Source organism: Myotis daubentonii, chromosome 16 (genome assembly GCF_963259705.1).
Source record: "Myotis daubentonii chromosome 16, mMyoDau2.1, whole genome shotgun sequence".
In the NCBI taxonomy this organism is placed as follows: Eukaryota; Metazoa; Chordata; class Mammalia; order Chiroptera; family Vespertilionidae; genus Myotis; species Myotis daubentonii.
The window spans coordinates 47,157,617-47,182,083 of record NC_081855.1 but is presented as its reverse complement, the minus strand read 5'-3'; the positions used below and the strand labels follow the sequence as shown (position 1 = coordinate 47,182,083).

General features: G+C 55.3%; 3 protein-coding genes across 5 annotated transcripts in view; all 3 read right to left on the bottom strand.

The window, feature by feature from the left end:
• Positions 1-24,467, bottom strand: part of HOXB3 (homeobox B3) — a 53,972-nt gene that overhangs the window by 19,294 nt on the left and 10,211 nt on the right. The window contains exons 1-2 of one of the 3 annotated variants that reach the window (XM_059670724.1): positions 12,125-12,228; positions 3,812-3,990 (exon numbers count right to left, since the gene is read on the bottom strand). The exons of 1 other annotated variant lie outside the window; for it this stretch is intronic. The gene's annotated coding sequence lies outside the window, so the exon portion shown is untranslated. Of the gene's footprint in view, positions 1-3,811; positions 3,991-12,124; positions 12,229-24,467 lie in introns of those variants that run through there. One more of the 3 variants, XM_059670722.1, reaches the window with a different exon arrangement.
• HOXB4 (homeobox B4) lies at positions 5,489-8,512 on the bottom strand. Its single transcript, XM_059670727.1, has 2 exons — positions 7,860-8,512; positions 5,489-7,005 (listed from the first exon to the last, which is right to left on the bottom strand). Exons 1-2 carry the CDS (start codon positions 8,305-8,307, stop codon positions 6,707-6,709), a joined length of 747 nt encoding a protein of 248 aa, XP_059526710.1. The 5' UTR covers positions 8,308-8,512; the 3' UTR covers positions 5,489-6,706.
• Positions 21,259-23,863, bottom strand: HOXB5 (homeobox B5). The gene is made up of 2 exons (XM_059670721.1): positions 23,185-23,863; positions 21,259-22,493 (listed from the first exon to the last, which is right to left on the bottom strand). The coding sequence occupies exons 1-2, from the start codon at positions 23,747-23,749 to the stop codon at positions 22,246-22,248; spliced, it is 813 nt and encodes a 270-aa protein (XP_059526704.1). The 5' UTR covers positions 23,750-23,863; the 3' UTR covers positions 21,259-22,245.

Below are 24,467 nucleotides of genomic sequence, written 5' to 3'. Positions count from 1 at the left end.
CCTCTGTCACACCCTGTGTCCGTCCCCTTACCCCCAACTCCACGGAAGACAGCTGGAGATTCTAACTGAAGGGGGGTGGGGAGGGGAAAGGAAGAAAGAGGCTTTGAAGTCAAAGTCGGCCTGGCAGCCCCGGGTCCCTATTTCCCAGGTGTTGGTACCCTGAGCTTCCAATCCACAGACAATGGAGTCTGGTCAATAGGAAAAAGACTGGGGGGGGGGTTTGCATATTAAAGGGTTCAACACCCAGGATGATAGGAGGGAGCCATTCCCTGGGCCTAGAGAGAGAAACCTTCACCTCAGAGGTAAATAAAATAAAACATCCCCAAACATTCCCACACAGCTCAACCCCAGAATGAGCAGACCAGCTACAACCAGAGTCAGAGTCCTTAGCTATGGGCTGAGGTGAGGGCCCAAAGGGGGGTGGAGAAGACATTCCTGAAGAAGCCCCTCGCTGCACATTCCCAGCCTTATCTCCAGCAGCTCTGGGGGCAGCCAGGCCACCGCCGCCGTGGAGGGCAGGCCGGACAGGGGAAGAACAAATGCGCTTTCGGGGAGGGAGGCTGGGGGCTTCCCCTTGTGATTTGTTTGGAGGGTTCTGAACCAAAAGCAACTCAATGGGGAGAAGGCCGAGAGCCCAGATGGTTTAATAACCCCCCAAAGCAACATGCACCCCGAGTGGGTGTCGAGTGGGTGTCGGTAGGGTCCAGCTGTGGCAGCAGCAAGGCCCCTGCAGAAGGCACCGGGTGGCCTGGCCTCCTCAGAATCTTGCTCCCGGTGCACTGGTGGGGCGCCGGCAGGCCCGGGCCAGGCTCAGACTCTGTAGGGGGGTGGTCGGCTTTGATTGTCTCGATACAAAACACAGACTGGTATTGAATTCAGCCTGCTTGGGACGTGGGTCCTGAGCCCGTGCAACTCTCTGCAAGGTCCTGACCACAAATCCATTAAAGGGGTCCCCCCAAGAAAGCTCTCCCCTAAAGTCTAAAAGGAAAATATGAGCAAGCAGGAGAGAAGGTATAATATGCTGGGGCAGGGGAGGGCGGCGATCTCTGAGACCGAGACATTCTTTTTCAGGACAAGAACAGCAAACTGACAGGAAGGCATGCGGGGCAGGTTCTGTTAAAATGCCCACACTCTTCGGATCCTGGGAATGTCCGTGTTCAAATAAACAAGCGCCGAGAGCGAGTGGAGCGCCGAGCGCTTTCTTGCTGCCGATAAAGCGAACGTTTATACTGGGAGAAAGGCGAGATTGATTTACGAATCAGAACGCGCCGGTTTTATGGCTGATCACAAATCCGTCAGCGCTCAACTCACGCTGGGAAACTTCCCCACTTCGCTTTCTAACCAGACCCCATTCCCTGGCCGCTTCCCAGGGAGACCCACCACGGGGCCTGGGGCTGCCCCCAGTTTGTCCAGGCGGCGGAAGGGAGAGAAAGATGGGGAGGACCAGGGACCTGGAGGGAAGAGAGGTCAAAGATGAGGAGGACTAGAGGCAGCCGCCAGAAGTGTAGACGGTGAGCCCAAAGGGTTGGGGAGCCCTAGGCAGCACTCGGGTTGGGGCCTGGGAATGGGGGAAAGTGAGATCTCCAGGTTCCCACCTGTAGGATGAAATCCTTGAGTGGACCCTAACCCTCCCTTCCCATTGTTTCCCTCCTCCTTCCCATCGGGGAACCCCTAACCCTCACATTGCCAGAGAGAAGCTTGCGAAGTCCCTCGGCCTACAGAGCTCCCACAATCGGTTGTCTGCCCCCATCATGGGTGCATCTCCCTGAAGCCCCAGCTTTTTCCAGCCCGGGAGCAGCCCAGCTCCCCTTTCTGCTCACTCCCTTTCCTTCCGAAGGCCTCCACCCCCTGCATTTATTATTATTTGCCATCCAGGGACAAAGAGGATCCCAACCAACTCCAGTTATTTCTCACCTAAGACCAAGTCCCTAAGTGCCAATAGACCATTCACAACACGCAAACCAACGCCAAGCACATCCCAGCAAGGCTCAGTCTCTCCTAGTCTTAACCTCAAAGGAGCATTTCCTCTTCCCAGCTGGAGTGTCCCCCCAACCCCATCTCCTCCGGAGAGGATGGCTGCTCATGTGGACTTTTAAGGTACAGCAAGCGGCATACAGATTTGGAAAGGCTCTTAGAAACCCTCCACCCATCTCTGAAAATTAAAAGTTGCTGGAAACTTTGGCTAACATGGCAGAGCTCTCCCTGGAGATGGTCGGACGGGTCTGCGCTGGCCCTTCTCCCAGCTCCCTTGCCCCTTCGGTGGAGAGGTATTCCACCGGCTCTGGGAGTAGCTGAGGTGAAATTGGGGGTCAGGGGAAGGGGGTGAAAGTGATTCTAGGAGTAGCTTCCCAAACAAAGGAACTTCAGGAAAAAAAAATGGGTTGAGGGGTTGTGGATTCGGATATCAGACTTTGAAACACAGTAATCCCCAAGGAACTGTTCAAGTGGCTGGGGAGCCCTCTCTCCTTCGGACCCAGAGGCTGCCCCCCTAGCCCCTGAAGCCTTGTGGGCCTCTCCTGCCACTTCCCTTTGTCTGTCCCCCCCCCTCAGCTCCCTCCAAGCAAAACAGGACAGGAGGGGTGAGCTGGACCTGGGGACAGCGGTGGGAGCCTGGCTGAAGGAAGGAGCCCTGTAGGGACACAGACCAGCACCCTCCTCCCTCCCCTGGCTGTACCCAAGCAAACGCTTTTATTCCTTTTCTCCCCAACATAAAAACAACCTAGAAATTCCAAAATAGCAAAGAAGGGGTTGGGGGCGAGAGGGGGTGGACATGGGCACACAGCAGCCCAGGGGCCGCTGGCTCCCAGCGGAGGTGTGACTTTCCCTCCTGGGCAGGACGCAGGAGCCAGCACAATGTCCAGTCTCAGAGAGGTCAAGGGGCTTCCGAGGTCATTTTGTGGTTCTAATACTGAGCTAATCGCCTAGAAAACGTGGCCTTTCCATGAACTCTCTCTCCTGCCAACCTCCTGCCTCCAACCTCGCAGTGAGCCCCAGGGAAAAAGGGCCAGCACAGTCAGGTCCGAGGCAGAGCCCGCTGGCTCGCTCACCCTCAGAAGCAGGGCCCCAGGCTGGGGGGCGGGGGGCGGTGAGGGACACAGCCCCCAAACTAAGAGAGCAAAAGGAAACCAAACCGAACACGGAGCCTCCAGGAAAAAGGGAGGGGGACAGAGCTAAAGAGGAAGATTCCCGCGGCAGGAACCTTGCCTGTGAACGGAGCAGTTTCCTGCTCCAGAGAATTGGAAATATTTGCCTGGAATCCCAAGCTTGCCACAAAAAGGGGAAAGGGGAAGACATCCACCTATGCGCTGCTCCAAGCCTGGGGCATTCCCTCCAAGAAATGCATTCCGTTTTTCCAGGGGCAGCATGACATCTCACTGTAAACAGCTACGTGGGACACAAGCCCTCAGTGTAGACAAACAGAGTCACAGAACGCCCGGCCACATGTGCGCGTCGCTACACACATACACACGCACAGATGCTTGGGTGCCACAGGCCCACCTGCATCCTCCAAAACCAGGACAGCACCCTGAGCTGCCTCACACACAACCTTCTCTGGGGCTCTCGGGGACCCTCACACTCAGGCCCCAGCAGTTCAAACATTCTCCAGGTGTCAGGCCTCTCTCCCATCTGACCCAAGCATCAGTCATCATAAAAGGCCCCAAACCTGACCAGAGTCACCATAAAAACCCCACCACGATAGGGGTTTCTTCTTTCCCTTGTTTATATATATAAAAAAAAAAAAGCAGAAGGAAAAAAAGCTCATAAAACGATTTTTTTAAAAAAAATGCCAGCCCAGGCGGGGCTTTGTTACCTTTGCGCCTCTCGCCTCCTCTCGCCCCGAACTCCTCGAATCCCATTCATGGCGAAGGGCTTCTTCCAAACTGAGAGAAAAAAGTTTTCAACTTTACGGTTCCAAAATTTTTCCCCCTCGCAGATCTGGGAGAGGCGGCTAACACTTTTTCCCCCCAACAGCCGGTCTGCAGAGATTTGCTGTTGAATAATAACAAAGGAGAGAGGATACGTATTTAAAGAAAAGAAGTGATTAATGGTTTTCTGTATAATTCTCACATTTTTCTTAGCTCTTGTCTACACAGAATGGCTGTGAACTTTAAGCTCCATAGAAATCTTTTTTTTATTCTATTCATACCTTCCAAGGAGTAGCTTTGATTTGGTTCTATAGAGGCATTCCTGGGGGGGGGGGGCATATGCTTTTTAAGAACTATTTTCTCCCTCTGCTAAGGGCAGTCGCATCTCCTGGCAGCTAAACATCGCACCAAAATGGACCGAACAAAGCTGGCCGCTCTCATCCTCCAGGTCTGGGCGATTTTTTACGAGTCTCCCCGCAGCATTTAAACCGGCAGTTCAACCCTTTCTCAGGGCTAGGGACACCAGCCCCCTCGGTCCCTTGGACCTACCCAGCTTCAAATTCCCGGGTGCTGCAAACCAGGGGAATACAATAAAGAAGTAACAATAAAATGTGTGGGTGGAATTGGCTATTTTTATTTCCTAAAGGGAGAGGGCACTAAAACAACCAACCACTTTTCATTCATATGCTCTCCCCAGCCCCGGGCTCTCTGGAGGCAGGGTCTATCCCCTGGGCCACCACAGGACCAGAGAGCTCAGGCTGGAGCCCCCAGACCTTCAAACTTCCCGGGGGTACTGCACAAAAGCGGCCCACGCTTAACAGAACTTCTGAGGGTCACCTGCATTCCCTTCCCCCACTCCATTCTAGGGGTGACTGGGACCTCCGAGACAGAAAGCGATTTGGTCCCCAGTCGCACTTTCGATACTTTCTATGAGAAAGAAAATGAAAATTAATACAGGAGCAGGGCTTCACAAAAGAGGCCATTTGTCTTCTTGATTATCTATTTGCTTGTCAGAGTTTGAGCTATGGCACCGGCTAGCTCCTTTGTAATATAAAAATACTCTGAAAACCTGCAAACACCCAGAAACATCTGTGCAAAAAATTAGACTCATTAAAGCCTTAAACACCTCGGAGGAAAACGATACCTTCTTATGCAGGAGAAAAGGGGCTGGCCTCGCGGAATCCTCTCTCGGAACTTTAATAAGCAAAGAGCCGTCTGTCTAGAAGGAGACAGCTTAACCGCATTTTATTTGCTTATGACAAATAAATCATGATATGAGAGGCTTTGCCATACTTAAGCCTCTTGTGTCCTACAATGAAACATTCCCCCCACCTCCACATTAGGGACTGGAGTCAGCCCTCCTAGTCCTTTCCATCCATTTTTTTTTTTTGCACTGGAGGGGGGAAAATTTAAAGAACACACCCACCCCCAAAAGAAAACAAACCAGCTACCACAGTTTGGAGTCCTTGAAGATAGAAATGCCCATCGGACCCTTTTGGGGGGAAAAAAAAATCCTCAGCCACATACAATGTGAATCCAAATGGACTGAGGTGCTTCCGATGGAGGCTAGGGGGCATTTGTCCGTATCTTTAGATCAAGGCTTAAACAAAAACACGCTGTGCTGGTCACAAGAAACCAAACATTTATTTCTATTGTCACTCGGTACAGGACACACATTTTCACGCCAACGAAGGGTTCTAGACTCAGGCAGCCCCGGAACTAGGAAGGGGGCCTAGTTTGGAATGTCAGGAAGGGAAGAGGAGAAAGGACACACATAACATAAAATAATAATAATAATTAATTAATAATAATAATCAATGCAACAATGATCAACTATGGGAGAGGTCTCTGGCACATCATCTCCCAGACCCGGGAGGGGCGCAACATTTTATTTCCTAGTTTCACATTCAGTTTCAGGCTAGGAGGGCCGGTCACCTCTGCACAACTGGAGATGGGCCAGGGGGATGTGCCCAGAACTCCGCCGCCCTCACCCTGCAGGGACAGCTTGACCTGCCCAAGGCAGGCCCTCCCAGGTCTGCTGTCTGCATGTCTCTTTCTTTTCTTTCTTTCTCCTTGGACTCAATTTCCCTGCGGTGGCCAAGGCCGCCCAAGCCTCCACTTGCCCCCTTTCTGCTGCCTCCCCTTCCCAGCCCCGCCGTGGAACGGGGTGCAGTCAGTGTCCCCCGCAAAGGGGCCTGGATGGGCCACCGGGAGGAGGTGTTATGTGTGTGTGTGTGTTACCGTGGCCAACACACCGCGCTCTCTGGCAATCAGAGGGCGCTTTCGCTGGGTGTCAGGCCTGGGGGACAAAGAAAGAAAATCCGGGCCGTGTTCCGGCAGTGGCAGCAGCAGAGGCCGGTGGCGGGCAGCCTCATTTGTTAGCCGAGTGTCGAGGTAATGGTGGCCGCCGAGGCCCGTCCTCTCCGCGGCAGAGTAAACAAGACAGATGGCCCGGGCCTGGCGTGATTAAAGATGAAACGTGGATCCATCTTCGCCACAGCTGAAAACGAGGCGTGCAGCCTCCTCCTATTTCTCTTTCTGTCTTTTCTTTCTTCCTTCTTCTTCTCCTCTTATTTATTTTTTTTTAAGAAAGCAAGAGACTTGAGCTTTGCTTCTGGGGGGGCCTCCACCGGCTCCCCATTGTGGTTTCTATAAATAAAGCTTCCCCGACCCCTTCTCTGCGTTTATTCGTGAAAATAGATAGAGGGGGGTTGGGGGGGGCAGGAAGGCTTCTCCAGGCCCAGGCCCCAGGGTCTCCTCCCGCCTCTCTCCCCCGCCTTCCCGGCGCTCGCCACCCTCCCCCGCCCCAGGTCCGTGGCTCCCCGCGCGCGCAGAGGCCACTAGAGCGCGGGGGGACCTCCGTTGGGCCGGCCTGGGGGCCCTCCGGCTGCGCCTGCGGCGCCGCCCGAGCGGATCTTGGTGTTGGGCAGCTTGTGGTCTTTTTTCCACTTCATGCGCCGGTTCTGGAACCAGATCTTGATCTGGCGCTCGGACAGGCAGAGCGCGTGGGCGATCTCCACCCGCCGGCGCCGCGTCAGGTAGCGGTTGTAGTGGAACTCCTTCTCCAGCTCCAGCACCTGCTGGCGGGTGTAGGCGGTGCGAGAGCGCTTGGGCTCCCCGCCGGCGTAATTGGGGTTTACTGGACACACACAGAGAGAAGGAGAAAGAGAAAGTTTTATGGCCCCCAAAGGGAGGAGGGAGAGCACTTTCTTCCAGAGAACACAGTATCGCCCGCCCTCCCTCCCTCCCTCTCCCGCCGCCTCTTCTGACTCCGGGGGGCGGGGTGGGGGACAGGGAAGCAAGCGGGGGCCGCTGGAAGAAAAGGAGACCTCGGAGTTTTGGAGGCTTATCTCCATGTTGTTTGGGGGAGTCTGGTGGGGGGGGGGGTGCTCAGAGTGAGGAAATCTTCACCAGGTTTTCCTCGTTCCTCTCCCGCCTTGGCCCGAGGCCCGGGGTGGGAGAATGAGGGGTGAAAGGGGAGGGGGCTTCCCTCAACCTTTCTGCTGTCAGTTCCCACCCTCTCTGCTCGGATTCCAAGCAGTGCCTGCCCCCAACAAAAAACTTTTGCCCACTTCTGGCGCCCAGGAGCCAGGCCAGGGGAAAGCAAGGGAAAAAATCAGTAGTGGGAGTTGACTCAACGCTCCGCTTAAATACAGATTTCCTCCTCCTCCTCCTTCTCTCCCACCTCCCGCCCCCTCCCCGACTTCCAACTTCACTGAGACTACGCGTCCCCGGCGAGAAAGTCGCTGGTGAGAATGGCCACAGAGAATGGGGAGCCGACTTCAAAGGCGCGGGGCCCACCAGGCCATAAAAATTTATGGGGGATGTAATTATGTGGCTCTGAAAACAGGCGACCGTAAATCTCGGCCGTGGCGAGTTTATAGCGGGGACAATTGGCTTCCCCCGGCTCCCCCCCCGCCCCCCCATGCCTCCGAGGTCCCTTTGGTGTAAAGCGCCGGGGGTGGGAGGGGGAAGGGGCGCCCACGCACTCACCCGTGCTCACGTGAACTTTGCGCATCCAGGGGTAGACGACGGGCTCTTTGCACGCGGAGTGGGACGGGCTGGGGTGCAGGGGGTTCTGCGCGCAGGGAGGCGGCGGGGGGCTGCTGCTGACCGCCTCGCAGCGCTGGCCGGGCTCCGGGAGGAGGGCCCCGGAGGGTGGCGGCGCCGGAGCCCGAGGGGACAGCCCGGGCGGCGGCGGGGGCGGCGGGGGCGGCGGCGGGGGCCCGGGGTCCCGGCAGGCCGCGTAGCGCTGCACGGTGCACGCCGCGCGCCGCCCGAAGCCCGCCTCCGGCTGGAAGCCGCTCTCTCGCCTCTGGCCGCCGGCGTAGTACCCCGGCGAGTGGTCGCTGGGGAGGTAATCGCCCTGTGAGTATTCCTCGCACGGAGGGAACTTGGGGTCGACATAGTTTGAGTTGATCAAAAAAGAACTCATAGCCATTAATTTCTGGGAATTGCCCACAAAATATACTAAAATTTATTCCGACCCCTGACTCGTTTTCCTGTTTCCGAAAGCCCTCCTACTTACTGTCAAGTGAACAAAGTTAGGGCCCCACGTGATCCTGGGAGCCAATGGCCGCCCCGCCTGCGATCCCCGGATAAGGAAATCTGCTCACCCGGACCCTACTCCAGCCAAAGGGGTTTATTTCCCCTTCTTCTGCCCCCTCCCCACCCACCCACAGACACCCAGCCAACGCCGGGATTTGCATAGGGCTCCTGCGGGGCGGCCTGCCCGTCCCCGAGACCCAGGGAGAGAGCGAGCGGGCTGCCAACCGAGGGCCTGGTGGGGCCCTGGGCAGAGCGCAATCCCTAGACACCCTCGGAAGTTGGGGCTCCCCGTGTAGCCCCTCCTGTCCTGCCTCACCTCCGCCCGCATTCTCTGCCTCCGTGGGCCCCTTCCCTTCCTCCCGCGGGAAGGGAGCCCGTGCGCCCTGCGTCTGCGTGGGGAGCGAAGTGAGAGGAGGACGGGGGTCTTTGCCCGGAGAGGGGAGCCCACTCGGGGGCGAGAGGCACTGAGCGTGGAGCTTTTCTCCGGCAGCCGCACGGGGAGGGGGAGGGAAGGAGAGAGGAGGCGTGGGGAGCCAGCGGGCGGGTGCACGGAGGGGCTTGTCAGAGATGAATGGAACCGCGGGCGGATCGATAGAAAATTCATGCACTAATTCGGGGAGACCTCGCCTTCCAAATCGCATTTAGCTGCGCTATTAGTTTGGCTTTGTCAGTCCGTCTGTCTGTTCCCCTCTCCTGCCCACTCCGCTCCTTCCCCGACAGGGGAGAAACAACTTGGTTTCCCACACTGAACGTGAGCAGTGGATAAAAAAAACCCTGCAACTTTTGAGAGCGCATTGAATAGCAATTTGCTAATTCCAGAACCATCGGAGCAATACTAACCGCGGGCGGGGGTGACGGCGTGGTAATTGCCACTAATCCACAGCCTCCTGAGTGCACACAGGTCGCACATCCCTGTGATGCTGGGGTAGGTGCCCTGGAGGCCCCACACACACACACACACACACACACACACACACACACACACACAATAACGCCCCTTGGTAATCAGGTATTTCCAGGGCATCTTGTCCTGAACCCAAACAGAAAGGCGACATCAACATCCGTTTGAAAAGCGCATTTCCTTTGCCTTCGCACACTGAGGACAGCAGTCATTTTCCCCAGATTTTCAGTCAAACCTCCCTGAACCCAGAAGAGAGACTATGTGGGCTGGAGGGAGAGGATGACATTTACAACACCACCAGCATGAACCTATAGAGAGAAGTGAAAAGGGACCAAGGCTCCCAGGGACAGACATGGGCAGATTTCAGGTAGATGATTTCTCTAACCAGTTTCCGGAGGACAAGAAGGAAGAAGAGAGAAGGAAGGAGTCTTCGCATGGCCAGTCACCGCATGGTCCTCATTTAGGAAAAAAAAAAAAATTTCTTCAGGGGGGAGAAAAAATGAGCGGAGTGTTTATGTCAACTACATATTCCCCTAGATACGAATTTGTGACCACAAAATTTCTTACACAAATTCGGATCTACAGGGTATATACAGAAGACAGAGAGATCTTCTTGGCCCAGAAATTTTCCAGTTCTCCTACTTTCCGGGTGTTCTTCGTTTGGGGTGTGGTTTGAACGCTTTGAATTTATTTCGTTCTGTTCTGATTTTGAGTTCTGGGAACAGGAAAAGATACTGCGGATCCATCCTTGGGATTACAAGGTTTCCAGTTCTCTTCCTCTTCTTTTAGGGAGAACTAGAAGCGGCGAGTCTGGCAAAGAGACGCAAACCTCGCAGCGCTGCGCAGCGCTCGGCGGTGGGGCATGAATTATGAGATGTAAACATTAGCTAAACACAAAAGGAGGAAGGGTCATCCTGAGGCTGCAAGGCAAGTCAGAATCGGGCCCTTCTGGGTGCCCTCCCGCCCCTCCCATCCCCCCAGGACTTTTTTTTAAAAAAGAAAAACAAAACCCCAATGGGCTCCTCCAGTGACCCTTGCAGCCTTTAGTTTGCGATCAAACGAATATCTATATATTTTTCAAGGCGCCTCTTAGCAAAGGGAAGGGGGGGAAAGGCGGCTGGGTGTGAAGCGGGTGTCATAAAGTCCTTTTGGAAAATTTCAATGGTAAAATGAGGGAGAAACAGCTGTAAAGAAAAATGCTGGGAGACCAAGCAGATGGGGCCCTGGATATTTAATGACGGGCAATTCCGTTTACAACCTGAGAAAAAGATCAAAGGCGTTTCATTTCCGAATGAAGGGCAATGAAGAACCATAAAAATGCAGCCAGATGATATTCCGGTCCCTCCCAACCTCCCGAGACCTCCTGGGGCCAGAAATGGAGGATAATCCCTGAAGTGTGAGGAGGACCCCCGTTTCCCACCTCCCTAGCCCCAGGCAGGCGTGTTCTCTCTCTCTCTCTCTCTCTCTCTCTCTCTCTCTCTCTCTCTCAACTTGCTCACTCTGCCACCTGCTAGGGTTGCTGACAGTGGGACCCAAAAGGGGATCTGGGAGACCTGGGGGATCTGGGGTTTCCAGCAACCAGTACATGTACTAAACTGGGAGACAGGGGGGCTGGGCTGGAGGGAACTGAATCCTCGACTGCGAAAGCTGACAGCCTTCCCATTGTAAGGCCAAGCGTGCACAGAAGCAACTTCCTCCCCGCCCAGGCTCCCTACCCATCTCCCTAGGTCTGAACAATTTTTGTATCCCTAGTGAATAAGTCAGAATAATATCAATTTCGTTCACAAATACTGCAGTAACACACACACACACACACACACACACACACACACACACACACAAAAGACCCTCTAGCCCCCCACACTCCAGAAGTCTCTGCCCATCCCAGTCCTGGGACCCTTGCAGGTGGCTCAGAGGAGCACTCCCATTTGCCTGCAACTAGGTCCAGGGACCCTCTTTTCTATCCCAAATCTAGAGTGCTCCTGTGGGCCTCCAGGCCTGATCTCTACCGCCAACATTCTCCCAGCCAGGCATTGAAAAACCACACATACAATTCTACTGTAGCCATCTTAATCTCAGACCCCCATCTGGGCACCCAGGGACACTGAGGTCTAAGTAGGACCTCCACCAGGCCCCCGGCATCAAGCAAGGACCTTTCCAAGTCTTGTCAAAGGCCACTTAGGAGCTGCACAACCCACTCCAACTGTTCGGGCCCTTCCCCCACCCCATACCTCCTCCTCAACTCTCTAGCTCTCTGAAACACGTCCAACTCAGGGCTTTTCAAAATTATGGGAGGGCCGCTGAGCTGCTCACAGGCATCTCTGCTGCTCTACACTTCTCTAGGGATGTGGCCCAGGTGCCCAGAACACCCCAGGAGAGAGGGATGGGAGGCAGGACCACGGAGGGGCTGTGTATGGCTGATCCTCGGTATACAGCACAGAAATGTTCTCCTCGGCGGGCTGGGAGCCGCCACCTGCCCATGCCACCCATCCCACGAATGTCCCGCCCCCACCCCAGCCCAGTCCAGCCGCGATGGGTAGGAGATAAGGTTTGTCAGCCATTCCCATGATGGGTTCCACCAGAACGGGAGTCTGCCTCTGTCCTCCATTCCCAGAAGAAGCCTAACACCGATGCGCATAATAATAAAAATAGGAAACGGACAGAGCTCCGCGCGCGTTGGAGCCACCTCCCCTGACCTCCAGCGGCCGGCGGCCGCCTTCTCCCGCAGCCACAGGTTGCTAGCGTGACCTTTCGCTGCTCGGCGCCCCTCCGCCATCCGATCGTGCCCAGCCAGCGAGAAATCATCTACCTTTTGTCGGCAGGGTGGGAGGGACAGGCAGAGCGAGGGCAGGAAACCAAAGGGCCAAGGAGACAAGCCCCAGCCGGTCCGCTCATCGCCCTGGCAGCCGCGGGAGTGGAAGGCCCAGCGCGGGAGCGGGCAGGGTACTCACAGGGCGGCTCCCCAACCTCCCGGCCACCGACCCGCCCGCGATCGGCGCGGCAACGGCCTAGTTCGCTCTTGTCCACTCTTGTGTGTCCAGAAAACCGAACCGCGGCCGCCGGCAGAAGAGCTCTAGGCCCCCTTGGAGGCCGGAACAAGACTTTTTTTTTTTTGGTGTGTTTTTGAAGCGCAAGTTTTCGTATTAATCTCATACTTTGGCAGTCTTTGTTAAACAGCTAGGCGCGTCACCAGGCTCTCGAACATTTTAATAATTTTTAGACGCCGTGACCTGCGGTTCACCCCTCTCCAGGCCTCCCCCATGAACAGCCAGTTACCATAATCCAGCCGCGCAGTTCGCTAGGTCATCCTGAATTTTGTGCAGGTCATTACTTGGGCGAAAAATGACAGAGCAGAATTTTGGTTCAGTTCATCCTCTCCGGCTCACTTTTTGCCAGAACTTTCCCTTCACTGCAGCGTAACCCCCATCTCACAAAGGTCCCATTTGGAGAGGACTCAGCCTGCCCGGCCTGCGCTTTAATATTCTGTCATTCCTCTGTTTTTGTCAGCTCTGGTTCCCAGCAAAGAGGAAGAGGGTAGGATCCTGTGGGGGTTGCCTGTGTGGCCGGTGAAGGAGGCTGGCACCCGGAGAAGTGGAAATGTGGCCTTGGGGGTCTGTGTCCCAGAGAGCAGGCCAGAGAGCCCCCTTCCTTACAGTCTCCCCGATAAATGGCTGAATTTGGCGGGCCTGTGTCTCAACCTTACTGCATACTCCATCTACTTTATTCTGTCCCCCAATGTCAGAAATAGCCCCCATTTCTACCCAAACTTTGGAGGCCCCAGAGGCTCAGGAATGACCCCCTCCACCTGGGGGGGTGTGGTGAGATTTGGTCCATAGGCCAGTAAATTTGGGGAAGACAGAGAGAAATGCACCGGTCCAAGCTGAGGACTTGGCTTTCAGAGACTCTAATTCTTCCTTAAAAACAAAACAATATCCTCCCAGCCTGCAATTTTTGTTTAAAACCACTTATCTACACAGTAACTCCTTTGCCTACCCCTATCCCCACCACAAGAAGGTTCAGGGGCAAATCAAAGAGGTGTCAGAACTATTCAGAGATTGTCTTTGGTTTGTCCCTGTAGGATCAGAACCTGGTGGACTGCCAACAACACATCTCCCCTTTCTGCAGCCTCCGGGGGACCCATAAAGGCAGATCAGGTGACTCCCCTTCCATCCAGTTCAAGCCTAGGAGGAGTGAACTGGTGTCCCCCTAGTACAGGGAGGTCGGGGGAGAGAGTCCCAAGGTACGCAGTTTGGCCTGGGGTGGCAGAGGGTTCTCCTTCCCCATCCTGAGGCCCCCTCTCGCCCAGGACTTTGGGCTGCTCCAGTCTATCCCACAGGACCATAAATTTGCTAACATTATGTCCTGGGATGCAGGAGAAGGAGTCTAAGGGGGAACAGGAGACAGATCCTCCAGTTCAGGCTTTTACCTATACCTCCTCTAGACCCCAGGAATTCCTTCCTGGCTTGACTCCGTAGAGAAACTTGCCTGAAGGCTAAGTAGAAACAGGGACCCATACCCAGCTGGCTTAGTAAAAAAAAACAAACAAAAAAACAAAACTGGGGGTCAAATCTATTTGAAATTTGACATTCAACCATTCTCTCTCTGGCCATATTTCAAAAGGCATCTTTATGAAAACTCTTAGGTTATCTCTATTCTGGCAGGACAAACACCCACAGTGCACCCCCTGTATTGGATGCTTAGAAGAAAATATGATGACATCTCATAAAGCAACAAACAGTCATTTAAAGACCCAAAATAGACATATGCCCTGGTGTTATAATTACAAGGTCTCTAAGCTTTTTACTTAGGAGATAAGCTTAATGCATCAATTCAAGGTTCATTTCAGGTCGCCTGTTTCAACTCCACTTAAAAAGCTCTCTGTGAGACCATTCAGTATTTTTCCTTCTCATTTCCCCTCCCTCCTCCAAATAGGAAGAGAGGAGCTGGCTGAACATACAAGTGGAGGTTTGGGAGAGTGAGAGCATTAACAAGCTAAACTGCTTTCAGTATGCAGGTTCTTAAAATCAAGCAATTTGGAAGAGGAATGGGAGGTTAGAAATCTTCCGGTCTTGGCCCATGGTCATAGATTTCAGCTGTTTGCACCCAGCCTGGGGGTCGAACCCTGCCTGAAGAACAGGCCTGCCAGGAGAGAGAGAGGGGTTTGGGGGAGCCAGCTGTTTGGCCCCTTTAGGGTAAGCTGGGTAGGACTGATCCTATGGGGACTCAGGCCTTCACCTTGGAAGCCCTTCTTGGCCCCGCCAAACCTCCTGCAAGGACGAATGGGTAATTGGATTTTTAAAATGTGTGCTTCTAAGTAGGTTATAATTAAATTTTATATGGTGACTCAAAGGTTATCTTTGGGAGAGAAAATTGCGCCGAGGATTCGCCATCTCCCGAGAGCGCTCTCTTTCGTACAGCTCCCCACTCCACCAGGCCTGGTGCTGGGGTCTTGTTGTTGTTTGTTTGTTTTAAGGACTGTTTCATCCTCCCTCCGTTTCTCCTCCCCCAAACATCTGCCTGTCCTCCCGCCCCAGCGCTGCTCTGCCACTCCCCCCACCGCACAGCCGCAAGCCTTCCTTACCTCCAGCATCCCTGGCTTGCTTTCTTCTCTCTTCGCACACACGGCCTCCTCCCCTCTCCCACCCCGCCCCCGCCGCTAGACGCCACCGCCGCCCGCTCACGCAAGCCGTAAACTTTTGACCCTCCAACTTTCCGACCCCTCGGGCAATAACACTGGCCTCACCGCCCAGGGTCTCATTCTGCTGCGCTGGCTGCAGGAACCCCAGCGCAAACCCCCTCCCCTGCCCCTCCCCCTCCCCCCCCTCCCCCCACCACACACACTAGGGGCCTTAGACCTGGGGAAGAGGAGTCTTTTGATTATTAAATAACGTGGGGGGGGGGGGGAGTCGCCAGCCCCCTTCCCGCATCGACCCCCCTTCCTGCATTTTCACCGGCCTCCTGTTAGGGTGCCTGGAAGAGCTTTTGATGACCCCCTTCTCCCCACTCCTGTCCCGGGGGGGGGGGGGGCGACTGCTGGCAAGGAGACGTTTGGGGAGCGGGCGAATGGTCTGGCCTAAGGAAGGGTATTTCTGGAGCAAGAGTTCCTTGCGAGCGGAGGAGGCGACAGTCCCCACAGGGCTGGAGAGAAAGAGAGAGCTCAGTGTCCGGGCCAGGCGAGGCCCAGCGGGCCCCGGGTCACCTTGCGCGGCCGCCGCTCGCTGGCGCCTCCGCGGCCCCAGCCTGGCTGTGAACTTGGTCTAAGGCGGACTCTACTGGCAGCTCGGGGACGTTACAGCCTGTGCCTCTCGGCCCGCGCAGCGGCCGCGCGGGCAACCTGGGCTCTTTGGGTCCCCCCTGCGCGCAAATATTTCGTCCCAGGCTCCTCATCTCTCCCAAGGAAGGGTTTCATTCCTCTTTCCCTAGGGGCCTTGGAGAGTCGGAAAACAGAAAGAAAGGGAGCGAGTTAGAGAAACACCCAGAGAGAAAGATAAAAATGGAACAAGCCTGCAGAAAAGCTGCCAGATAGGGCTTATCCTCCCTGCTGCCTCCAACTCCCCTAGGTGACAGGTTCCCACTTGCTGGGACTCTCCCTCCACTTCTCCCCTAGATGCTGCTTTCCGGGCGGAATTCCCTCCTTTCCGCCTGACCTGGATCACCCCTTTGCTAGGCACCGTTTCTCCCCCGATGCAGCCATCTCTAGCCCACAGGGTTCTGAGGTTCGGGGATCCCTGTCTCCAAGGTGGGGTCTCCGAGCTCGAGCTCCAGGCGGCAGCCAAGGCCACAGCCTTGGGGGGGGGGGGTCAGCCCCAATCCACTCAGAGAGCAAGGCCAGAGCGCAGCCGGGCGGCAGCCTGGAAGCGAGCGTTTCCGGGCAGGAAAAGCTAGAAGATGCTGCAGAGAGTGCATTTTCCTTTCGAAGAGGAAAGTTAAAGACAGAAGAGAAAGAGAAGGGGACGCCTAAAACAGAGAAAGGGAGGAGAGATAAGGGGAAGAGAGATTACAATTTGGGAAGGTGGTCATATTGGGAGTCGGACAGATCCCCAACTGCCTGAAGTTCAATCCTTTCCGTCTCCTAAATCCCCTCTCCTCCCGGAGCCCGAAATGTGGTCGCAGTAAATTCTCCAAAATGAAAGAACGCAAAATCCGCCTAAACCTGCCGGCATGGCCCGGCCCGGGGCTGAGCAGTGGAGGTAGCGGTTGGCACCCAGCGAATAATGTATGCGGCAGCGGCTGGCAGCCCCACATAGGCCGGCGCTCTGGCCCTGTCTGCTGACCTCTGCGTGATCCCGAACTCTATGAATTATTGATGAGATATGAGCGTTGATTTCCCCTTTCAGGATGCAAACTCCATTATATTGTTAAAATGGCGATTTAATCGTTGAGAATAGCTTTGGTGTGGGTTTTCTTCCCCAACTCATTTGCGCCTCCTTCATTTTCATTTAACTCTCTTAATTAAATCCTTTAACAGATTTTAATCACTTTTTGGAGGGAGGGGCAGGAGGAAGGGATAGGCCATCACTACCACCACCACCACCACCAAACACTAAAACAAAACAAGCTTCCAGACCAGAGAAAGCTTCTACCTTGGGGAAGTTGAAAAAAAGGTGGGGAGGAACAAGTATCAAAAAATCCGTCCATTCGAGGGCTGGGGCACCCTAATTCTGACTAGGAAAAGTCCTTCGGTCCTGGGGGTAGGTATTTAATTCCTTCCCTCTCCTCTCCTCCCCGCCCCCTCCCCCAGGAGATTTGGTGTGAGGTGGACTGTAGAGAGTGCCTCTCACTTATCCCTGCTGAGAAGTGCAGGAACTGAGCTGGGGAAGGCCATAGGATTCTTGTGGGGAATGACTCTCCAATCTGGGCCCCAGGGACGCTCAGAGAGGTTTGTCCCTACTCCTTAAGGAGCCCCTATTTCTCCCCTCCCCCTGCTTGGTTTCTAGGCGGTGTCTGGGTTAATTAATATGGATGTGTAACAGTGCTGCAGTAATCGATAAATCCCGCTGTGGGCAGAGCCCAGCCTGAAATCTGATTACTCCTAGAATCTCCCAAAATGAAGAGAATGGCCAGTGGGCTCTCCCCTATCCGAAGGGAGGGGTTCTTGCCAGCCCTGTCCTCCCTGGTTGGCCCAGGTTGGCCCCAGGCTGTGAAGTGCATGAGCCTTCTCCTCTCCGTCCCCGCAGGGACTGAGTGTGGGCGATTGCACAGTGCCGTCTGCCTGTCTTCCGCCTTGCTCTGAATCCTCGGCCTTCCACCCCGGCACCCAGACCCCAGGGATAAAGGGATCAGGGCTAGAAAGGAGCTTCCAACTTGTCTCTCCTCCCCACACCCTGCCTCACCAGCCCCGAGTGAATACCTTCTCACAGCCAGGGAAGGGTTAAGTGTCCCGGCTGCAGTTATGGAAAGGAAGCCAATGAAATATGGGCCCTCGGAACTCCAGGCCGGCTGGCTTTCCTGTTTACACTTCTTTATACTTCCTCCCACCCCTGTGGCCAAGGAGAAACAACACAAAACAAACAAACAAAAAACACAACCAAATAAAACAAAACAATCAAATTGTCTACTGAGTGATGGTCAGGCTGGCCTCCAAGGGGGAAAGGGAAACTTCAGCCTCAAAGTCCTGCTGCCGCCTCCTGGGCCCTGCCCGGAGGTGAGGGTGCGCTGTTGGCTGGGAGGCTGGGCGCAAGGATCTGGCCAGATGGCACCAGCCGGCAGCTCAGAAGGTTGAGGCCTGAATCCAGAGGAAGCCGCAGTCGCTGGTAGGAGAGGAGGGAGTGAAAAGTCCCAGCGAGACCTGGAGAATGTCTTGAGGAAGGTGGGAGGGGAGGGTGGGGGTCTGGGGCAGAGGACTGAGCTCCTTTGCACCAAAGACCCCTGCTCACCTCTCATCTCCTCCTCAAACAGGTCCCTGTTGGGGTTCAAGGAAGACTGTTATCCAGAGACGGTTACTCAAGGGGAGAAGAGGAAAGCCCAGCAAGAGCGTCTTCTCCGGGACCCGCTTAGAGCAGAAGACCTTCCAAGCGCTTTGGCCTCCGCAGCGGAAATGGGCAATCCGCCTGCTCTGGGCTGCTCTTTACCACTCCGGAAAATCTGTCTAGATATGCCCAGCACATGTCCTGGGCCGTAGGTCCCACACTCTTTATCAGAATTTGCAGAACTGACATGGGAGAGGGCCAAAAAATCTGCAGGGACGCAGGCCTGGTGGTCTGGCGTTTCTGAGAGAGGGGAGGCAGGCTCGCAACAGGATGGGGCTTCCCAGGAGGCCCCAGGTCGGATTCTGCCCCTGAGGCAGTTTCCTCTGCACCTCGCTCAACTCATCTGCCTTATCCACAGTGGAAGCCGGTGGAAGCTCTGGCCGACATGTATTATTAGTATTTGATCTGCTGCTGGGAATCTTTTGGGAGAAGAGCCTCCTTTCCTCCTTTCCAAAGTGTACAAATGCCTCATCATTCTTGAGGAGATGGGTCTTCAAATCAGGGTGAGGACCCCGAGCTCTCTGTCCTTTCTGCTCTCAGAGCCTGTGAAGGCTCTCCTGTAAGTCAGGCCTGTGCAGGGATTGAAGAGCTCAGGAAGCAGAGGGTCGCTGCGGGGACAGAGGAAGAGAGGGAGAAGGTCCTTTAAGGGGGAATGGAGAGAATCTTGTGACCCTTTTCTTGTCCCAAAGACCAGAAGCTTCTTAAGGTGCCACATGTCCAATTCCAGGCACTATCCACAGGAATTGGTCAGCGGAAGCAAGAGCTGGCAGGCTGGCAAAAGCTGGAGTGACAAGGTGGTTGACCCAATAAGTCTCAAAATTGGGGGGTCAATTTGGTGGAGAAGGGCCTCTGGTTTTTGGAAGGGTGACTTATCCTTGGAAAATAACAGGCTCCTGAGGGTCAAATAATGAAATCCCTTTGGTTTGTGGTGCCACAAAACAAAAGGGCATTTAAGGATCTGGTAGCGAGAGAGGAGAGGACGGGAAAGAAAGCACCTTTCCTATTTTCTCTCCCAGCTCCTGAGTCCCTTTTATCCCTCCGGACAGTTGGGTCTCCTTTCTTGAGCAAGTTTTATTTGTGGGAGGATTTTCTGGGACCTACTTCAGCATCGAACCCCTCTAATCAGGGGGAGAAGCTCCCCGCTTCAGCCCACTGCAGCTCTGTCCGCTCCCCACTCTGATCTCAGGGCCCTACTTAGAGCCCAGAAGAAGGGTAGGCTTGGGACCAACAGGCTGAAGTGGGGTGCAAAAGCGCCATGCTTCCCATCTTGGATAATCCTGATGAGGCTATGGAGAATCAGAGGTACCCCTTTCATGGGGTTCAAAGATCTGAAAACCAAAGAATATTCCAGTGCAAGCCAGCTGCCTTACTTAGCCTTCTGGGTGCTTTTTCTCAGTTCAGATGTAGCCAGATAAAAGTGCCCAGCAGCGCACCCCCAACACACCCCTAACAAATGAATGCCATAAAGTTTCTTTCCTGGGGGTGGGAGACCTCTGTCTGAAGACCCAGCAGTGAATTGGCCTCCACAAGGGGCCCTTCTTTCAGTACCACACACCCCTTCTTCTTACCACCTACATTTCCAAGGACACTGAAGGAACCCACACAGACCCTTTCCCCCACAAAGAGTCAGACACTATTGCAAATAAAAAACCAGGCGCCCCAACCACTGAGGCCTTATTGAACTAAATGCGCCCCCCCCCCCCATTCAGACACCCAGTTGGTCAGATCTTGGTGCAAAAAGCAAAAAGCAGACCAAATTTCGCCCACTTATCCCATAGCCCTGCCGGAGGCAAGATTTCCTTCCCCAGTTCTAAGCCCCAAAATTGCAAGGGGAGAAAGCAAAAGCTGGAAGCCACTTACTGCGGGAGTGCTGGGCCTCCGCCGCCGCCACTGCCTTCTGGGCTGGGAGAGCCCTCACCTACCTCTGCCCCCTTCCCCACCACAGCGAGCAGTTAAAGTGTCACTTAACATTCTGGAGAATGTGAAATATACCGTGCGGTGTCAACTCCCCAAAACCATAAAACTAACTTTATGGACCTCACGTGACTTTCTCGAGCCAGTGAGGGGTATCTGTCTGACTTCTCCGCGATTTTTACGATCTAAGTTCGAGATAAAACCCCTATCCATTTGACATCTAAATGTCATAGCGACTTTTGGGATAGTTTGCTATGGACAAAGGGGGACAAAGTCAAGGGGTGAGGGGGAAAGAGGGCCCAGTAGAGCCTCCAAGACCCTCTGCTGCCTCCTCACCAGCTTCCCCTCCCCCACAAGTCCTGTAAGAAGTTGGGCCAAGCTGGAAGGGATGTGCGGGTAAGTGTTCAGACTTGACTCTTGCGCTCAGGGTGGAGGCTGACTTGGATGGAGGAGGACTGGGCCCTGGCCCTAGGCCAGTCTGACTGGAGGGGGGGAACCAGGGGGTCTTCCAGGAGAGACCCCCCAACTCCTAATCAAGAGGGAAGGTCAGTTAGGCCCCTGGAGAGAGAGAGAGAGAGCCCTTGATAAGTGCAGAGAAGATTGAGGGTGAGGGAAACCTTTGAAATCCAGCGGATTTATTTATTTATTTACTTTGCTTTAGTGGGTGGCAGAACTGAATTGGGATTTGGAGCTGGATACCCCAGTACCACTCCCAACTGGCCAGGAGCCTCCTGCTCAGAACTTAGGCCCAAATTACATTCCCTGAAGAGGTTTCAGGGGCTCTTCTGACCAGCTGGTGGAAGGCCAGGGTGAAGTCCAGCTCAGCCTTTCCCTGCCCCGGCCCCAGGTGGGGTTTCTGGGCCTCAGTCCCCCAGGCGTGCAGGCCTGTCCTCTGGCCCAAGCACTGCTGAGCCAGCCAGGGGCTTAGGTAGTTGAGAGGGGCTGCTGGTGAGCATCCTGTTTTCCCTTCCCTGCCCCCCAGACCCATCAAGCATGGTCTAGGGTGTGCCCAGTGATGGGAGAGGCAGGCCCCTCAGAGAAAAGACAAGTGGAAGGGCAGTGGAGTAGGGGAAACATTTATTTGACTTTAAGGAAAGCTACAAACAAATACCAAAAGCGAATCACTGAGACAGGCCCGGCAAAGACAGATTTCACACGTAGCACAGCATCCACTCGCTCACTACAAATAGTCTTGGAAGCAAAATGGATAAGGGGGGGAAGGAGATGGGTCTACCCAGAGTATCCCCGTATTTACAAGCGTTAGGCCTCTCTACACCAGACCCATGGATTCACAGAGGAATACACAAGACATTTTACACTGAGGATTCTTTTTGTTTCCGTACACTCCCAGAGCAGGCCTGTGGGGCCTACCCAGGCGGCAGGAACTCTCAAATCTCACTATACACCTTCCCTCTTCTCAACATCACCGCTTTGGTCCTCCCTGGCCCCTTCCCACTCCGGGACCAAGCCACCAAGAGACTTGGGCCTGGGGAGTGGAGGGGGCGGAGGGAGAGGAGGGCGGAAAGAAACACAGTCATGGACTCCATCTCCGAGGCCAGCTCAGCTGGGCCCGCCCGGCACTGCGGAACCACCCCACCTCCACTGCTGCCCCTTAGAGAAGTTTCCAGCTGAAACTCAAAATACAGCGCTCATCCTTTTATAAATAAGTTAGAAGAACAAGATGGGGAGGGGGAAGTTCACATTACACATGCGAGTTTCTTTTCTTCCTGGGGGAAGGAGTGCAACCACGGACACGAACATTCAGAAACACTGGTGGATGTGGGGGGCGCCGAGGGGAGCCAGGAGCAGGGAGGGGAAATAATTATCATCATTATTAACAATAATAACATGATCAACCAGTCCAGGAGAGAGGGAGCCACAGGAAGATCTAAGACCAAAGGAAACATGGTAACACAAGGCTGGGGCGAGGCAGGCGCATGGGATCCAGTCCCCAGCGGGGCGGCGGCGGCGGCGCGGGGAGGCTCGGAGGGGCCGGGGCTGGGGGCGGCCGGGGCTCTTGGGCCGCCCAGGGCTCCTCCCAGAGGACTCAGGGCTGGAAGGCGCTGCCGGCTGTGGCCAGGCTCATACTTTTCAGTTTGTTATCTTTCTTCCACTTCATGCGGCGGTTCTGGAACCAGATCTTGATCTGGCGCTCGGACAGGCAGAGCGCGTGGGCGATCTCGATGCGCCGCCGCCGGGTCAGGTAGCGGTTGAAGTGGAACTCCTTCTCCAGCTCCAGGGTCTGGTAGCGCGTGTAGGCGGTCCGGGCCCTCTTGCCGTCAGGCCCGGTCATATCTGGAGCAGACAGAGCAGAGCCGCGAGGCCACGTTACTCGGGTTCAGGGAGGGGGGTCCCGGGTGGGAGGGGGGCGTGGAGCAGGACCCAGGCGTCCCCGGCCACCAGCTCGCTGCAGCGCCCATCCTCCCCACTCCAGAGGCCCCGAATCCGAGCTCGCTTTCTGCACCCTCTTCTCCTGCAGCCCCCACGTCTGCGGGCAGCGAAGCGCCCGGCTTTGTCTCTGGCTCCCTCCCTGCGCCTCACCCTGCGCTGGGCTCAGGCGGCCCGCTGGCCCCCCGGAGGGAGGAGAGCGGCTGCACTTTGGCCCTGGAAAGCTGGACTCCTCGCCCCTCCTCTGCCGGTGGCAGCCTCAACATTTCGGTAGCGAGCAGGACCCTTCCCCACCTTCCAGAAACCCCATCCCTCATCCCAAAGCTAGTACCGCTGGGCGAATAAAACCCAAGCCGAGTGGGGGAACAAATTATTTAAAATACTCCTCCCCGACCACCCCCCCCTCCCAGCTAAACACCTTCTTTGGCTCTGTCCCCGGAGCTGTGAGGACTCTCTTAGAGACTTCTGCCCCCCCTGGAAAAAAATAATAAACCTATATTTGAGGAAAGCCTACCGCTCCTCGCCCCGACCCCCACCCCCCAAACGCAGAGAAGGCACGGCCGAGAAGACACAAAAAAGAGGAGAGAGCCAGAATTACCATGGCTGATGTGCAGCTTCCTCATCCAGGGAAAGATCTGCGGAGTCTGCCCCTCGGGCGCGGCCGTGGAGGTGGCCATGGGCTCTGGCTGCGCCCGAGCCAGGCTCGGGCTGTTTAGCTGGCTCGCCGCTTCCTCTGGCTCCGAGGACGCGCTGGCCTCGTCTATTTCGGTGAAATTGGCGCTGGAGCTGGCCGGGGTCGCCTGGTCGGAGGGGGACGAGGCAGAGGGCTTGGCGCCGTGGCTGTCGCCGTTGGTGCAGGGCAGGGACTCGGGCGAGGACAGGGAGCAGCTCGACGCCGCTGGCCTGAAGCGGGGCTCCTGGGCGGGCGTGGGGAAGGCGCGCGAGCCCTCGCCCACCGCCGCCCCAAAGTGGCTGGAGGAGGCCGAGGAGCGGTTGACGCTGAGGTCCATCCCATTGTAATTGTAGCCGTAAGAGCCGGTGTGCATGGCAGCGGGATCCCTGTAAGAGCCGCTCAGAGAGCTGCCACTGCCATAATTTAGCAACTGATAGTCCGGGCCATTTGGATAACGCCCCGAGAAGGAGTTTACAAAGTAGGAGCTCATTTGGGTGATTTTGGAGGGCTTGATTTGTGGATCGTGGTCGTTATAACCCTGTGCTTCACGATTTATGATGTATTAATGAATTATAGCGATGCACTGTACTTCGTTTTGCTATGTATGCGGCCAAATATGGGGGGGGGGAGGTTGGAAGGGGGATGGGGGGGCGTTAGGGAATCACGTGCTTTTGTTGACCAGTCGTAAATTCTCACTGATGACCTCAAGAGGTAATTCATGCTCTATGGTTACAAATAATGACGATCCGAGAATCGTTAGGGCCGATTCAATGCGAGCCTCCGAGAGAGGGGGAAACAAGGAGAAGGGGGAGACGCCGGGAGAAGGTTGGCAGCGGCCTCTGAGCAGAGCGCGCCACCTCCCGGCAATCGGCGGGAGCGCCGGCCGCAGACCGCAATGGCGGCGTAGGCTGGCTGCCTCCCTGCTGGCTCCCCGAAACCTGTCAGGCGGGAAAGAAACCCGGCCTAGGTCACCCGCAGGGTTGAGTCTTTGAGAGGAGGGACCCTTTTGAGCCTTTACTCACTTTCCTGGGAGTGTGGTTATTTCTCTCTAGTTGTGTTCTTCGCTCTGTCATTATTATTTTAACTCTGGATGAGGTGATCAGACATTGAGTTGCTTTTCCCTTACTCTGGTTTTTGCAAGTCTCCGGGTAGGGCGCGGAAATAGGAGAGAGGGTTGGAAGATGGGTGTGGGAAACAATTACTGACAC

Bases quoted from the DNA above. Each gene is read 5' to 3' on its own strand.
- HOXB4 (XM_059670727.1), bottom strand. From the start codon at position 8,307: ATGGCTATGAGTTCTTTTTTGATCAACTCAAACTATGTCGACCCCAAG. The intron at 7,006-7,859 runs GTGAGTGCGTGG...GTGTGTGTCCAG, and splicing joins CAAAGTTCACGTGAGCACGG to TAAACCCCAATTACGCCGGC.
- HOXB5 (XM_059670721.1), bottom strand. From the start codon at position 23,749: ATGAGCTCCTACTTTGTAAACTCCTTCTCGGGGCGTTATCCAAATGGC. The intron at 22,494-23,184 runs GTAATTCTGGCT...TGTCTGCTCCAG, and splicing joins GAAGCTGCACATCAGCCATG to ATATGACCGGGCCTGACGGC.